At 36.9% G+C, this 17,647-nt stretch overlaps 1 protein-coding gene across 1 annotated transcript in view; it reads left to right on the top strand.

Moving 5' to 3' along the window:
- LOC140154477 (uncharacterized) overlaps positions 1-17,647 on the top strand; it is a 103,426-nt gene that overhangs the window by 53,639 nt on the left and 32,140 nt on the right. The window contains exons 13-23 of the mRNA XM_072177044.1: positions 57-155; positions 2,248-2,448; positions 2,818-2,995; positions 4,444-4,575; positions 5,334-5,512; positions 6,135-6,213; positions 7,485-7,588; positions 11,655-11,832; positions 13,359-13,553; positions 15,342-15,566; positions 16,385-16,543. Coding sequence (XP_072033145.1) covers positions 57-155; positions 2,248-2,448; positions 2,818-2,995; positions 4,444-4,575; positions 5,334-5,512; positions 6,135-6,213; positions 7,485-7,588; positions 11,655-11,832; positions 13,359-13,553; positions 15,342-15,566; positions 16,385-16,543 — 1,729 coding nt within the window. The remainder of the gene's footprint in view (positions 1-56; positions 156-2,247; positions 2,449-2,817; positions 2,996-4,443; positions 4,576-5,333; positions 5,513-6,134; positions 6,214-7,484; positions 7,589-11,654; positions 11,833-13,358; positions 13,554-15,341; positions 15,567-16,384; positions 16,544-17,647) is intronic.

The raw sequence follows: 17,647 nt of genomic DNA, 5'->3' as shown, positions 1-17,647 counted from the left end.
AACTGGAATAGCCCAATGTATTATATTGACATGTTTGTTTCATGTTAAATTTTTAGGGCGAGTATGGTTTCCCAGGAACCCAAGGTGTACCTGGTTTCCGTGGTGACACAGGCAGAAATGGCAACCCGGGCATCCCAGGACGAAAGGGTATCAAGGTAAGTGTTAAAAAAATAATAAAATATTTTCAAAATTTGACTGAACTCTTTTACAATTTGTTAGAAATCCCCAAGATTGTAAAGTGAATATAACATCATTTTGGGAATCCCCCAGGAAGTGAATGTGACAAAATGGTCTATAGATTGTGTGAAATCCCCAAGATTGTAAAGTGAATATAACATCATTTTGGGAATCCCCCAGGAAGTGAATGTGACAAAATGGTCTATAGATTGTGTGAAATCCCCAAGATTGTAAAGTGAATATAACATCATTTTGGGAATCCCCCAGGAAGTGAATGTGACAAAATGGTCTATAGATTGTGTGAAATCCCCAAGATCACCATCACCATTAATTTGCAAATGACCCCTTGTTCTAAATGGTATTAATTTATGCGAGAAACACCATGATTTGAATGTGACTGTATAAATAAATGAAAACCTATAATAATAATATATATAACTTGAATGTCTTCCAAGAGTGAAGAAACCCAACAGTAGTAATCTTGTTACTGTGTCAGGGATGTAAGTTTTAATTCAGGCTTTTTTGTAGTCTAGATTTACACCATTTCTTTTATTTTCAGCCTGTTTTCGAGCCATTTTGATCATTTTCACGCTGTATTTCAGACTTATATTTGATTATATATAGGCTATTGATTATGACAGAAGAGAAAAGAAAGAAGAAAAACGCACCCTTATATATGATTTTCACCCAAAATTTGAACTGTTATTTTATCCAACAGGGTGAGAGAGGAAATATAGGTATGGATGGTGATACCGGTATTAAAGGTTTACCTGCAACAAGGTAAGTATTTCTATTGCTTCTGTACAACTTATGGATGTCCAATCCTAGACTTGTTCCAGTTAAAGGGAAAGCCCCACTTTTGGTTCAAGTTCCTTGGGGAATTAGTCAAGGTTTAAATTTATCCAAGTAAATTCTGTTCTGTCTGTCATCAAAGTAACATGTGTATTGTCAGTTCTTCTGTGGAGAACTGGGCAAGCGGGGCTTCCTGTTTAAAGATAGGATGTTCCTCCATTCATCACCATTCTTGCTCTTTCTCAACCAGTCTTGGCAAATTTCCAGTCCTTTAGTACTCACTAGGATCATCAAAATGCTCATCTATCGTGGCACACTTCTTTAACACCCAATACATTCGTACATTCATTGAATGACCTCTGAAAATTTGGATACAAAAACTCATATTCTGCAACTGGATGTCAATGGGATGAGGCTATTTTGGTCCATAGTGATTATGTTTTTTGGTCTTCCCTTTGGGTATGAGCCAGGCATAGAGCAGAAAATCATCTTTATTGGTGTTCACTCATTCTGGTCCACTCTTCTAACAATAACATGATCTAATTAACCACCGTAGTCTTCATTATATATTTTACAAATTCGGCTAAAATACATCAAAAAGCAAAGCAAAATTTCACAATACATACAAAAGGAAACAAAGAAAATAGGCCCAATGAGCTAGCCTGGAACACAATATCAGATGAAGAACTGCTCAATGACCTCTTGTGAATTTACCCTAGCCCACCCCAACCCAGCCCACCGTGCAACTCCCCATGCCCACCCTATATCTCTTCAATACTGTTATTCACAAAATGATTTTTTCAAATGTTTTTTGGCTGTAATTAGCAAAGATAGATGTATGAAATAGGACAATGTTTATTTTTTTGCCTTGTAAAAGCTGCTTATGCCATTAATTCAATTCAACTAAGTTGAGCAGAGGGATAGGGTGGATAATATTTAAGTACCATGTACTTTTTTTTAAATTTTCTCACCAATTAATGGGATTGTTGAGAATATGCAATTGACCTTTTTTTGGTAAATCCCATAACCCTTTAGCGAGTACACCTGAGAACTCGTCATTTTATGTCACGCCGACTTGCTATGCGCAGTAACGATGTATAAACGATGTGCGCATCGGCGCAGAGCGGCGTGACGTAAAATGACGAGTTCTCAGGTGGACTCGAAAAGGCTTATGGGATTTACCGAAAAGGTCAATCAGCCTGAACTGCACCATCACTGATTACAGAGGTCAAAGGTTATAAATACACTCTTTGAATGTCACTCATGTTTATGTTTTAGGGTGGCGATGGTCCTAAAGGTTATCCAGGACTGCCTGGAAACCCTGGTCCTGAAGGTTTTCCGGGTACGCAAGGAATGACTGGTAATGATGGTCCAGTGGGATTTCGGGGTAGAAGAGGATCTCCAGGAGAAGTCGGTGAACCTGGCCTTAAAGGCTATTCAAGAGATGGAGCTCGTGGTGCCCCTGGTCTTCCTGGTAAGGTTTTTTTTTGTGATCATCATATTCTGCTGTAATTGGATAGCCACCCGGCTCATATTTGTTTGCAATAACATTGTGTATAAATTTATAGTAATTTACATTAATTTACAAATTGTTTGCAATTTTTTGTGTGCACTTTGAGATAAGTTCTTTAGGTACAAACATGATGTAAATGTGTGGTAAAGTAATTCAGGGCTGAAAAGTCAGATTGGGGTTTAAAATACTCAAGTGATTCAATTCTTCAATAAAAGACCAAGAACTGGCAAATAAATAAATTAAATATTTTGTAATAGTATGAGCTATTATTTAAGTTATTTTTATTATTTATAAAGTTATTTCATATGCATCCTTTCTTTGTGGACATGTTTTAGGTTTCCCTGGCCAACCTGGTGGTGATGGTGACAGAGGTTTTTTTGGTCGCAAAGGCCAGCGTGGTGATGATGTGTAACCTGGCAGAGGTCTACCCGGTCTACCAAGCAATGGATGGTGGCCCTGGAGCAAACGGGTTTAGAGGAGTTAAAGGAGAAGTTGGACCAAGAGGATTACCTGGTAAGATGAATTACTATAGTGATTTGTGAGCAGGAGTTCTTGTCTTAACTGAACTATGTTCAGGAAGAAACTTTTTTGTCTGAAAAGGTGTATGGTGATGAAACCTGGTTGTTTTCTTGCTTATTAAAATTTGTGGCACAGAACATGCATACTAAATATGTAATTAGCATAATTAATTGCATAATTTGTGCAGTTCCAAAAAAACTTACGGACAAGATATCTTATGATCCGTAAGGCGTATATAGTGGTCAAACTTGGTGGAAGGAAGGAGCTCATGTCTCTGTGTTTTCTTGCTGATTAGATTTGTGGCTCAGAACAAGCATACTAAATAATGTAATTTGATGCGGTTGTTCCACAAAAACTTGTGGATGAGATATCTGACGATCTGTGAGGCGTATGGTGATGAAACCTGGTGGAGGTGTGTCAGGATGGGTCTTGGTGTATTTGTTAGGGTGGGTCATGGTGTGTCAGGATGAGTCGCCATAGGTCAAGTGGTGTCAGGGGTCAAGTGGTGTCAGGGTGGGTCAAGGGGTGTCGGTGTCATGGTGGACTGGGTGGGTTACAGGGTCAGGGTGGGGTAAAGTGGTGCTATGCTGGGTCAAGTGGTATCTTGATGGATCAAGTGGTCTCATGGTGAGTCAAGTGGTGTCATGGTGGATCAAGTGGTGTCATGTTGGATCAAATGGTGTCAGGGTGGGTCAAGTGGTGTCAGGGTTTGTCAAGAGGTGTCAGGGTGGGTCAAGTGGTGTCAGGCTGGCCCGGGTGGGCCACAGGGTCAGGGTGGGTCAAGTGGTGTTATGCTGAGTGAAGTGGTATCTTGATGTAGCCGTAAGCACAATTGCTGAATGATTACACATCAAGGCTGCCATGTCCACATGTAGTACTGTATAATGGTAATAGCTCAGGGTGGATCAAGTTGTGTCATATTGGGTCAAGTGGTGTCGGGGTGGGTCAAGGGTTGTCAATGTGGGTCAAGGGGTGTGGACTGTCAAGTGGTGTTATGGTGGATCAGTTGGTATCAGGGTGGATCAAGTGGTGTCAGTGTGGGTCAAATAGTGTCATGTTGGGTGAAGTGGTGTGAGGGTAGGTCAAGTGGTGTCATGTTTGGTCAAGGGTGTATTTTTTCATAAATAGTTTTTTTACAAACCGTAAGAGCCCAGCATTGTGGTTTGAGAACTGCCCTTGTTTTACTTCTATTTATCCCATTTTATCAAATAGAAAAAAAAGAAGTAAGTATATGTACCTGTAATGATTGGTACATTTAAATGTTCTCATGTATGCATACATACGTGCATGTTCTTTGACATTTTTAATTACAAAAACAGTGATATTGTATAACCATACCAGGTCGCAAGTCTCTTAGATTAGATGAATGAATCTCTCTTTGGCCTTTTTCATTGCTCACTTCTCATTTTTCCTTTCTTTCTTTTTTTTCTTTCACTTCACAGGTCTTCCTGGTAGATCTGTAAAAGGAGAGGAAGTGGTTGGTGCACCAGGACCAGCAGGACCCAAAGGTTTCAAGGGATACCCTGGTTTGAAGGGTGTATCAGGAAACCCAGGCTTTGATGGACGAAAGGTAAGTAGGAGAATACCAATATGTGTGGGGGAGGCAAGATAAAATGTCGCTACTTGTATATGTTTACAGGTCAATATTCACCATTGAATGCATTTTTCCAGTGTAACCTATGAGTTTAAAAGCATAGTGCTGTATTGATTTCATACTTGTTTAATTGTATTTTTAGTACATTTTTCCTGTAATAATAGAATGGAGAAAGGCATTAAGCTGATTTATACGGCATTGTGATGACAATTTGTCTAGCTAAATTTGAGGAAACTTTGACATAAAAATTATTTGTTTCAATTAGGCCTATAGTTTATGTTATACACTTATCAAAATATTTAAAGGATCAGAACATAACAATCCCGATTTGCATTATTTCTTGTCTGTTCTCATGTGCTGACCAAAGTGTTCTTCAATGCCATACGATTTCAGTACCTGGTAGTGCAAGTGTACTGTTGCCTGAGTGCGGAATTAAATGGCATTCATCCAAAATATTTGCAATATTAATGCTGTTTTTCAAAAATCCTAATAAATAGTCTGAATCCTTTGATTTTTGGAGTAGTGTATATAATATATTTGACTGTCAAGAAATCTAAAATTCCCATTTGTTGGGAATTACTACTTACAAATCCATATTTGGAATGTGCAATTTGCCAGTGGGTGTTGTACATTTTATCCCCTTGCATGTAAGTACATATTATTGTATAAAATTAGCTAATAATAATAATAGCACTAATCTAGGTAATTACACTTATTTTTAATTTATTGTCTTTTTAGGTTTTGATGGTGGTCAATGTCGCCAGTGTGCAGGTGGTCTAAAAGGAGAACCTGGAGAACCTGGATTTAGAGGCCTATCAGGAGAACCTGGTCCATCTGGTGACGCTGGCTTGTCCGGTTCACCTGGTTCTAAAGGATTTCCAGGTTTTAATGGTGATCCAGGTGTTGCAGGTAGAGAGGTAAGTGCTAGGGTTTTAATTATTTTTGCCTATTGGCTAGGATTTTTACTATTTTGCCTATTGGCTAGGGTTTTTACTATTTTTACCTATTAGCTAGGGTTTTTACTAATTATTTTGCCTATTGGCTAATGTTTGTACTAGTTTTGCCTATTGGCTAGGGTTTTTACTATTTTTGCCTATTGGCTAGTCTATTTGACTAGAGCAAATTGGCCTTGAATCTTGCATCCTGCACACATGACTGATACTTTTTTGTGATCCTTAGAACCAGACTAAGTATTTTGGAGCGTGTAAAATTTTTAACCCCTGTATGATCTTACAGGAGTATTTTCTGTGTCCTTTCTGAGGGTATTAGAGTTCAAGATAATACAGCTTAACAGACAACAGATTTGAATTCATGACACCCAAATTAACAAATAAAACTTGATTGCCAGCATCTATGCAAACTTGCTGATAGCAGCTTAAATAAGCATATTTTCAAATTAGAACCAGTCTAAAATAATGGGTTTGGCTGCAGTACCTCGCCCATATACGTTATACTGTACTTTATTTCTTAAACTTGAATAGTGACATTTTGTTGTTATAATTATTTGTATATGACTAAACATTTCTGTTACTTCAACAGGGGCCTAGAGGTCCTCCAGGTGGCCAGGGTATAAAGGGAGAACAAGGAGAGCAATCATTTAGAAGACCAGGAACACCAGGTAAGAAACACAATACTCGAACCAATTGTAAAATGTTCTTCTATATATGCTGTTGTACAAGATTTGGCCCAAGATAAAGCTTGAGAGCGATTCTTACCCATCATTATATACCAGCTGGCCTGGCCAAGGAACCACATGCAGCAACGATATTTTAAGCAATAAAGAAGTAGCTTGGGTGGTTGAGCTCAGGGTTGGGATATTGCCAGTTTATCATCCTCAATTTCTTACCCGCCAGGCAGGCAGGTACTTTTGAAAATTTACCTGCCCGACAGCAAAGTGACCTGCCCCTGGCTTTGGGCAGTTGTTAAAATACATCCCTGCTTTAATCAGTTGCTTACTTCTGTTAGTTCATTATTAATCAATGATGTGTCCTATAATTGTCATATATTGAAATTCAAAATGTTCCCATATTTGGCCAAATAATAAGTATAAGTATGTCTCAGACTCATTTAGTAAAAAAGCTAAGTGCTATGCGTTTTTTTTATTTTTTTAAGAATATGAGCTATATCTTTTACAATCATGGTGAAATGTGTACAAAAACAACCAAACTGCAAAAAAGACAAAATTAGATCGCTATATACGATACTGAAAAATTAAAAATAGGGGAAAAAAGAAAGAAAAATGTCCACCACAGAGCGCTAAGCGCTAAATTGGATTTCACATAGCAATGCGTGCGGGTGTCTGAGACATACATTTTTCTTGGCTTTATTCCTATATTTTTACCATGGCTGGGTTGAAGCCCTTCATTAATATTTCAAAATGTTTCCTAAATGTTATTAAAACACTTTATAACCCTTAAGGTTAGCAATTATTTTAAAACTGTTGTGATTTTGTTGTTCACAGCATCTTGCGAATGGTAGTGAGTTTTGGGAAAAATTGCAATGATCATTTCATAGCAAGTGTGTAGACGGATTCAAATATCACAGATATACTTTTGTAGGTCCTGTGATTCTTGAGTTATGTTGTAAAGAGGGCTGAAACAACAACACTTTTTTAAACGTACATAACTCATTAACAACAATAAATCAAGCAAATTTTGAAAGTATATGATTTGTAGAATGAACTTTTGCAAAGCATCAACGCAATTTTTCAATATAAATTGATTAAAATAATGAAAATCAATATTTTGGCTGTTTCGACCAACAATACCGTGTCTACCCTTAATTATATAACCTGACATTTGAACGCTTCTGTAAACATTTTGTGTTTGCTAGGTATGTGAAGTATTTTAAGGCCAGATTGAATTACTATTTTTGATCAATTTGTTTCAGGTGAATCTGGTCCACCAGGTCGGCAAGGTGGAAAGGGGGATGTTGGAGAACCAGGAATAGTTGGTCCTCCAGGACCACCACCACCAAGCGAATTCTATCAAAAGGTAACTTAGGCACCATGTTCAATTTGGTCCTATAGAACTATTGGTGCCCGGTTAGGTACCAATAACTCTTAATTAACATCACTCCCTGGAGATATAATAAATTGTATTAACATAATAATTAACAGTTGCATAGTGGTGCCTTACACCAAAGGGGAAAAAGGTTTGTCTATGTATCCTGTATGCATATGTTTAAAAAATTCATATTTTACTGGTTTTTTGGGGTTTTTTAAAATTATAATGGCAGTGTGTGTCCAGATGGGGGTCCCAATCCTATTGCAATTAAACTTTGGTTGTAGCTGCATATGTGGACCCTTGTGCATTATTGGTGTTGATGGTCACATACATAGGTGAAAGGTCATATGAGGTAAACTTGTAAAATACCATTATGTAAGACTTGGATTAAAAATTAGGTTAAGGTTATACAGGATTTTGAACTTTTGTGTAGGCAAATTGGCTGCACGTAGCCACCTAAAATATTTTGTTTTTCAAAAAATAAACATGGCAGGCTTAAAAATCATACTTCATCTTAAAGTTGACACTCTAATGATTATTATTGTAATACTTTTAACGTCATAGCTCATACACAAATGTACTTTGTAAGTGTTTCAATTTGTGTTCAATTTCATGAGCATGAGGTTTTTTGGGAAAGAGGCCAGGAAAATATGGGGAGAGGGTCCGATTTCATTGCGATTTCAAGCATATGTGTTACAAACAAACCAATGAAATAATGTACCTATTTATTCTTTCGATAGGTCCTCCTGATTTAAAACAGTAAGCTTACATGTTCACAGAATGTCAATGAAAATGATGGGGTAAATGTCGTCTTTTTTGCAACAACAATATTAATTTAGTGTGTCAATATATTGACACAATTATTCCCTACATTATTTCTTTGAAGTATCAGCTAACACATGCATATCAAAATTTTATGAATCAGCTACGGGAATCATTAAAAATAATTTATTTCATCTCAGCATATCAGGCCAAATGGTCCAAAATGGAGTTCTGAGATATCCACACATTTAGTTTCAAGTACTCACATTTTCTGCTATTTCACAGTATCAATTCACAATCCCATAATATTCCAGGTGCAGTGCTCCTGTATTACTACTGATAATCCTTACTGCATGGGAAGTATCAATTGATTTTCACAAAACTTGCAGAAATTGACAAATTTCTGCCAAAACTTCCACACTATCTATTATCATGTTCAAACCATGTGCTAACTTGTTTACAATGCTAGTTAGTGTTGCCAGGGCCAAGGTGATAGTACTTATTTTATTGATTTTGTCTAGTATAGTGCTGGTTGAATGCTCATGCTCCACTGTGCATATGCTTCAGTGATTTTAGCAATCAAATGAAAATGATAGGGTTGCCAGTTCATGCACTGGAATAATAATCACTATAAGGGGGCACATCACTAAATAAATGTCCCATTGAAATACATGTGAAAATGCAATAAAGTAACTAGGTGCATAATAATTATGAGTCCTGGGGGAGGGTAGAATGGGGGAGGGGGGAGCAGGTTTTGGCAAACATTTACAGTGCATCTTTATAAGGCTTAGGAAACACTACAGAAACATTCAAATCTGCATCATAATATCTAGGCCATTTAAAGGTTCCACATTGGCAAAGTTAGGCTGGCCGAGAGCAGGGCCAGGGGAGGATGACAGGAAATGTTGGCATACCTTTTAAAATCTAACCCACGGGCCCCCATGTATATTTGGGATTCCCCTTCCAAAGAAAAAATGATAGCCCTCACACCTTCTCTTTCTTCCATGAGTTACACCAAATGCGGAAGGATTTAGTGTAGTGTCCCTTAAAACAAGAACTGTCTTTAAAAAGAATTAGTGCTGTGGGATATCTAGAGCAAATATTGATACACAAAAATAATTTAAAAAATACTTTGTTGATACAATTTTTTCAATCTACATCTCTGAGATGTTTAATATATACATATACTTCATAAATAAAAATTAAAAAACAAAAGACAAGTTGAGTGGAATTTTCACCCTCCGTAACCTTAATATGAACAATTCAAATCCAAATCGCAATCAAACTTGGTCAGAAGCTGCACTATTTGTGGTGTTCACTACCCATATCTTTGAACAACCTATTTTTGTCTTGCCGGAAAGGCAGGAGACTATATAATCACTTTTCCGTGTGGCTATATGTATGGATGCACTTACCAAAATGACGATAAGGGCCTACATTCACATACAAAATGTTGTTATGGTCCTTTTCGACGTTAAGTAGACCACAGAATACACTGTACTACAGAGGACTTATCAACAGTCAAAGTCCCTGTGCATTGTATGCTGTGAGTTCTTGCATATTCATGAGGACCCATCATTCGATCGTGATGAGTCTAACAATCATGCAAGCGCTGCCTGCCTTCGCATATACGTGGTAGAGCTTTGCGTGCTAATAGGGATAGACCGTAAAAATATGCGGTAAGTGTGTAGCAGTTTTGCCTGTTGCATTTCATGGAATTATAGGCCATTTATTATCGGGTGATGCTGAGATTTTGACTGCTTGTACGCGGTGTGTTATCTCTTTCGTCCATGAAGTAGACTTAACATATGTTGCTTTTGAATGGCGATTTTTGACTCCTAGAGGGGGGTAGGTCAAAAAAACCCTCCAACATGAAGTGTCTTCTTACAAAAAAAACCCATGTCTTTTGATTAAATGCTCTCAGTCAAACGTGAAAAATCTGGTCTCATGTGAACCGTTTAAATCCAATTGTAACCAAGCTTGAGTCATTGCTGCACTATGGGAACTTTCCTGTAATGGTGGTGTTCAAGGTCACACACTGAGGACAAAAGGTCAACTTGTAAAATAGGCTGAAAATGAAAAATAAATGTCTCAAATGAATATTTACTATGCACGGTGATCACTCATAGCTTCGGACAATCTATTTGGGACCACTGTCCCTATTATTTTACTGCTGTTACCAAAGCTAATCACGAAAGCAATAGAGACTAGTGGTTCGAGAACCGCCTTGTGTATATTTCTTTTACTTGTCAGAAATATGACAGAGGATGATTTAAGGAAGCCCCATCATGCACTGTAAAAGTGTTATCACTAGTGTTTCAACTGCCACTTTACTTTTCAAATCCCATTGAACTCTGTGCAAAAGATGTTGTTTTAGAATTGCCCGTGTGTCATTATTACTTGGTCGATTTCAGATCTAAAGTGATGTATGCATGAAGGATAATTCACGCCTTCTGTAGATAACATAAAATGTGAAATCGACCAACTTTTAGAAGGTGTTTTTATTGTAAATATATCTGTCCAAATTCAAATTTAACCATGCACGTGTGTATGCAGTGGGCGGGCAGTGGTGTCATGTTTACGCACACAGCTGTGCTAACCGCAAGACTTGCTGGGAAGTGCTTAAATCATCCTCTGGAAATATGAAGAAGTGGTTGATCAAAAATAACAACAACAACAAAAATATTTTAAAAACTGAATTGTAATCATAACAATTTGAGAAAAGATACCGAGTCAATAAATAAGGAATTATTGACTATTTAAGGTGGTACTACACCCCTTGATAAATTTGTGACTCTTTTTGCATTTCTCTCAAAAAAATAATATCACACTGGTAACAAAAGTTATGTTTATTATAGGGGCAAGGAATCCATTTACTACACTGGAATTTCACTAACTCAAGACAAGCGGTACATTATTTATGATAAGAAAAGAGGTACCACTAGAATGTACCTCATTTCTATAATGAACCACTTGTCTTGAATCACTGAAATTTCAGTGAAGTAATTGGATTCCTTGTCCTATTATACATAACTTTTGTTACTAGTGTGTGGTTATTTTTTGAGAAAAATGCAAAATTAGTCACAAAATTTATCAGGCGGTGTAGTACCACCTTAATGTACAGACAGGACTAGATTCAAGAACCCCATCATATATCAATTGTTAGTTTGGTTTCTTGCTGCAATATTGAAGTCATTTATTTTCACCAGTCTTTTCACTGTGACAGAATTAAGTTTTCAAAAGTTTTGCCATTATTGCTTCATGCAGTTTATTTTATGTTGTGATTATTTAGGGTGCACAAGGAGATAAAGGGATGCGAGGTCCACAAGGATCAGAAGGTCCCCGTGGGCCATATGGTGACCAGGGTTTTCCAGGCGATGGCAGGCCAGGATTCAGGGGCTTTAAAGGAGGTAAAGGCACTAAAGGATATCCAGGATTCTTTGGATCACCAGGGTCAAAGGGAGAACGAGGTAAGAACCTTTAATTCAGTCTAATATTAGTTGTAATCTTACTTTTGTTCATGTTTTCCCCTTGTTGTCTGTCTGTCTCTCGCCTCTCTCTCTCTCTCTCCCCCCCTCTCTCAATCTTTCTCTCTGTCAAGTGGCACTATACTGCTGTGGTCTTCACAAGAGTATGCCATCTTGCTTTATATCACTCATACATAAATTCTAGACAGTTCATTGGTTGATTACCATTTGCCATTTTTACCATCACCCTCTCCGCCTTTACTATCATAGTGTTTCTGCCGAAAAGCGCCTATGCCAAGCCGTAAGCGCTGACTCTTGACTCGCCGATTTAGTTATGGGTGGACCCCAAAATGTGAAGTATATCACATGTTATGTTGATGAAAAAATGTATTTCCTACCTTAAATAGTATTTTAGTAATAGAATTTATGCATGAGTAATATAAAACAAATATTAACTGTCTTAAATTTGTGTAATGGTCGAAATATAATCACTCGGTGAAAGATGGATTGTTCCATTCCACTCGCCGTTCCGGCTCGTGGAATGGAATCATAGACAGTTAATATTTGTATAATATCTGATGCCAAGTGTGTTGTACCATGCATTCCTTCACATCATTAGTCCCAAAATGTACATTTCCTTCCATGTCAACCTTCCCATGGCTCCTTGCAAAATTTTGACTTTGTTGAAACAAATATCTTTCTTCTCTAGGTTTGATCTTATATCATGACAACTTTCGTGGGTTTATCAAAGGTTTAAAAAGGTTAGGGTGTTACACGGAATTTTTTAGGATGTGGTTAAGGGTACGGTGTTGGGATAAAAAAGTATTAAAATGAAATGAAAGTTGCACTTTCAGACCAAAATGTTTCCAGTTCAATTTTAAGGAAATTTACCAACACCTCTGTTACACCTTGTGTCTTTGTCACATTCACAATGGATACTATTTCCAATATTCAGCCCATACCATCAAGCCCCTGACAGGAAATTTCGCTGTTATGCGTGCCCACTTTTCCAGATCGATTTAACCAGAGATTCCCGCTCTTGTTTTGGCTCCACTCCAGCACCTCCGGTACATGCATGGAGCCTGCCATCTTGGGGTTATGGGGTGCTGGTGACTGTCGATTGACGGTCGCCAGCACCCCCGAACGTGCCCAGCATCCTGACTACTGAAAGAGTAATTTCTTGTATTCTTGGCTGGGATTGTTGTTTGATTTTTTGTATTTAATAAATTAAGTACATGGCTGCGCTAAACTTGCTTTAAAGGCAATTTTATTGCTTAAACAAGGAGCTCGTTCGCGATACAACCGGTTGAAATCGCGGCAGTGTTCCAGGATACGCAATGGCAGGGTAATGGTTGTTTACATACCTGTACATATTATTTGACTAGCTGTCATATCCCAATTTAATTAATCCCTGATATCATATCCTAATTTTTCACTCTACAAATAAAACAAATTGATGTGAATATCAATAAAAATAAACTAACTAAGCCTTCATTTAAACAATTAATGCCATTCCTTTCTATTTACAGCAACACCTGTAGTTGGTCCAGAACCTATCATAGGGCCAGAGGGAGATGATGGTCCAGGGGGTCCAAGAGGATTACCAGGTCCACCTGGAGTACCAGGACCAGATGGATCACCAGGAAGATTTGGAAGGCCTGGACCAAAAGGAACACCAGGAGATCAAGGTTTTGATGGCCCACCTGGTCCCCTTGAGTTGAAAGGTTAGTTCTAATGTTTGGGTTGTTCATAATATGATCAGCAAAATGAATTTAGCATCAAAGTGGTTACGTTATTCTCTTGATTACCGGATCACGTTATTTTGGTATACCTTCTAGTGCCATATACTTTGTGTGGTGATTGTTTCGATCGTGGTTCATTACTCAAGGGTGTGATCCTGTTGACATAGTAACATTACGTAACTTTGATACTGAATTGGAAGATGCAGGTGAAATGAAATGTTATCTAAATTGTATTTGTGTGACTAACATGGAAGTTAAGATTTTGCTGAACTCTTGGGATTTATGATATACAAACATGAATTTTATTTCAAGTTATTTGTCATTTCAGGGAAATGTAGTTTTAATATTTAACTTGTAATAAATTTGTAATGCATTTAAGGGGTGGGGTATGAACGTTTGCACAGTATTTATTGTGGGACATTAGAGCACATCAGACATATCGAATTGCATTCTGAATACGAAGAATGTCCTTCTGATATCAAATAATTTTGATTTTTGAAATTGCAATGTAATACACATTTTATGGCAAATCATTAAAAATTGATATTTTTGATATTTAACAGTACTTGACGTAAACTTTATAAATTTGATGATTTATACTTAAAGTGTATGTAGGTGGAATGAAAAGCCGATGATCAATTGAAAATTTTGACCTTGCATATTGAAGATATGGATTTTTTTCCAAAACACCAAAAAAATTAGGTCTTTTTGGGAAAAAAATCCATATCTTCAATATGAAAGGTCAAAATTTTCAATTGATCGTCGGCTTTTTCTCCCAGCTACATACACTTTAAGAATGTATCATTAGATTTATAAAATTTACTTCAAGGACTGTTATATATGAAAAATGTGAAAAATATCAAATTTTAATAATTTGTCATAAAATTTGTATTATATCGTGAATTTCAAAAAATGAAAATTATTTGATATCAGATAGATATTCTTCGTATTCAGAATGCAATTTCTGATGTGCTCTCATGTCCCACAAAAAATACTGTCTAAACGCTCATTCCAGATCCCTTAAGCATGCAGTATTTATCCTATTATTATCTTTGATATATGTATTCAGGTTATAAATTTTAACCACACTATCAAAGCAATAAGGGAAATATAAGATCTAACCCAGTGCTAATTAATTACAATACAGATATATTTATTTGTGTATGCTACCCTTTCTGCGTAGATGATCAATACATGTACAAACCACTTCCAACTACATGTCCCTGAAACGTCAGACTTTGCAATACTTCACAAACAATACACAGGTCTCTGGTTGAACCATCTCTAAATTCCACCCACTGATTGCTCTCTCAAACTCTGATCCTTCCATCACATCTTTAATAATAATAATAATGGAGCGTATTTATACCACGCAAAAATTATCAAAAAGATTTCAGGACGTGAAAACAAAAAAAGCAAAGGACACAGTGAAACACAAAAAACCTTAAGATTCAGGGAAAGCAAGTTGGAAAAAATGAGTTTTCAGACTACATTTTAATTGAGCGAGAGAAGTGATATTGTGGATGGTGTTGGGAAGGGAATTCCAAGCTACAGGGGCAGCATAATGAAAGAACGCTGACCAGCAGATGATAAATTAACACACGGGGTCCTGAGAAGTTTTTCAGAAGAAGAACGGAGGGAGCACTGAGGAACATAATGTGTTTAGTCCACCTCTGACCTCTGTTGACCAATTTCTGTAATAAAAACAGACATAAACAAGTATTTTGAATTTATTTTGTTACATTACTTGTTAAATTGCTTTGTATACAGGTTTCCCCGGTCCACGAGGAGACAGAGGTTTATCAGGATTTCCAGGAGATAAAGGTCGACAAGGTGGTCAAGGTGAAGCTGGCCCAAGAGGCAACCCAGGTCCTAAAGGTATGGTTGGTGACCAAGGCGAAGGTGGAAGACCTGGTGGACAAGGTCCAATTGGTTACTCAGGATTTCAAGGATCCGCAGGAGCGAAAGGAGAAACTGGTCTACCAGGACTGACAGGTTTGTGAGATATTTATGGCATCCATTCATGCTTCCAGAAAAGAACACACAGTAGTCTTCAGTAGGATCAGGTGTTTATGCAGGGTCAAACATATCATTAGATTTATAAAGTTTACTTGGAGGACTGTTAAAAATCAAAAATATAAATTGTTAATAATTTGCCATAAAATTTGTATTATTCAGGCCTGAGATTGTGTCTTTGAAATAATATCTGTTTTTAGCTTTAAAAAATCTGAAATTATTTAAACCTTATATATTTTGTACACAACAAGTGTAGAAAAATATCTGGAAGTTGGGAAAAAAATATATCTGAAAACAGATAAATATCTGGTCTCTCACAATTTATATCGCAAATTTCAAAAAATCAAAATTATTTGATATCAGAAGGACATTCCTCATATGCAATTTGGTGTGTCTGATGTACTCTCATGTCCGCAATAAATACTGTAGAAACAAGCGTTCGAAATAAGGCCGGTCAGCCGGCCATTGGCCTGTAACTTTTTGGCCTGGCCGGTAACTTTTCTGACTGGCATCTAGTTGCCGGCCCGGCTGGCCTGTAACTTTTTGAGGCATATTTCGAACACTGGTAGAAACGTTGCTATCCGATTCCTTGAAGTTACAATAAGTGATTTGCTTAATCACAATGCCTACAATTATCAAATTCAGATTTTGCAGTTTTGGAACAGGTATTCATTGGGTAATAAAGGGCATGCAAATGGCAAACATTGGCAGTTAAGTACTTGCATATTTTAATTCTTAAAATCTCTGATTTTACCAAAAATTCTATATAAACACAAACTGTAATGACTCTCATGCAGGTACCAACGGTAGAGATGGATTCGGAGGTGCTAAGGGAGAAACAGGTGATATGGGAATACTTGGTTTCCCTGGGAGACCAGGAGCTAAAGGAGAAATGGTGATTGGTGAGCCAGGATTAAATGGAGAACCAGGCAGAAATGGCTTTGATGGAAGACAAGGTTAGTTCTTAAAATTTATGTGTGTTTTGTGTCAAAAATATGGAACACCCGAAAATTTAAAACAAATACAACAGTTTTGCTAAAAAGATGTTGCAAGATAATTTGTTGTGAGGTGATCTGTACTTGTAATGTATTAATTATGTGATACAGCATACGTATTTCTGTGACAAAACTGCTCAATTTCTAATGTATTTTGCTTTGATTTGCTATGTTCTAAAGAGTTTTCTAATAACCTCATGTTTTTTAATTCAAGTATTGTTTGTTTGTTCAAATGGCAGACAAAATGGATCATATGTGGTGCATTTGGCAAATATACCACTTGATGAATAAATGACAGCTTCAACTTTCTGTGGTTGATATATCTTGATGTATCATCATCATATAATGTTAAAATCAGGAAAAATAAACCTATTTGGATAAAATACTGATTCTTTCAAACTAATACAAAACTATTTGGTCTATTCAAGTTGAAATCCATACACCCCCTGTGGAAGACATGACCTTTATTGCCCACAAAGGGGGTGAATTTCAAATGGGGTTACTTGAATGAGTGACTCCATTTTGAAATCTTCACTCCATTGTGGGAGATTAAGGTGATAGTATTATAGTGGGTGTATGGATTTCAACTGGAATAGCCCATTGCTGAAGGTGTATAACAATTGATTCCAGCTACCGCCGATTCTATTCAGCGATATTATTATATTTAGGGACAGGAGAAAATGTTATTGCAACACATTTCTTTTCAGGCTAATTATTCTTGACTTCAATTTTATGTTGAGTACCAAGTAAAATGGGTATGTCATGTTCAGTAGTGGTTTGAATTATTGTCATGTTCCTTTTTTCTCTCTAAGTTTACTTTAAATTATTGACTGAATTGTAGTTACTCTTAGGATAATTATTTTTGACGTCAATTTTATGTTGAGTACCAAGTAAAATGGGTATATCTTATCTCATAGCATACCCAGTTATTTGTTGTAACTCATGTTTAGTAGTGGTTTGGATTGTTATCATGTACCTTTTTTCTCTCTAAATTAACTTTAAATGAAGTGTAGTGGTTATATTTTGTCTAACCTGCTTTGCTTTTGATTATGTTCTGCTTCTTTG

The sequence above is a fragment of the Amphiura filiformis genome, chromosome 6 (genome assembly GCF_039555335.1).
Source record: "Amphiura filiformis chromosome 6, Afil_fr2py, whole genome shotgun sequence".
Taxonomy (NCBI): domain Eukaryota; kingdom Metazoa; phylum Echinodermata; class Ophiuroidea; order Amphilepidida; family Amphiuridae; genus Amphiura; species Amphiura filiformis.
The sequence above is the reverse complement of the archived record's forward strand: the minus strand, read 5'-3'. Positions and strand labels throughout refer to the sequence as shown.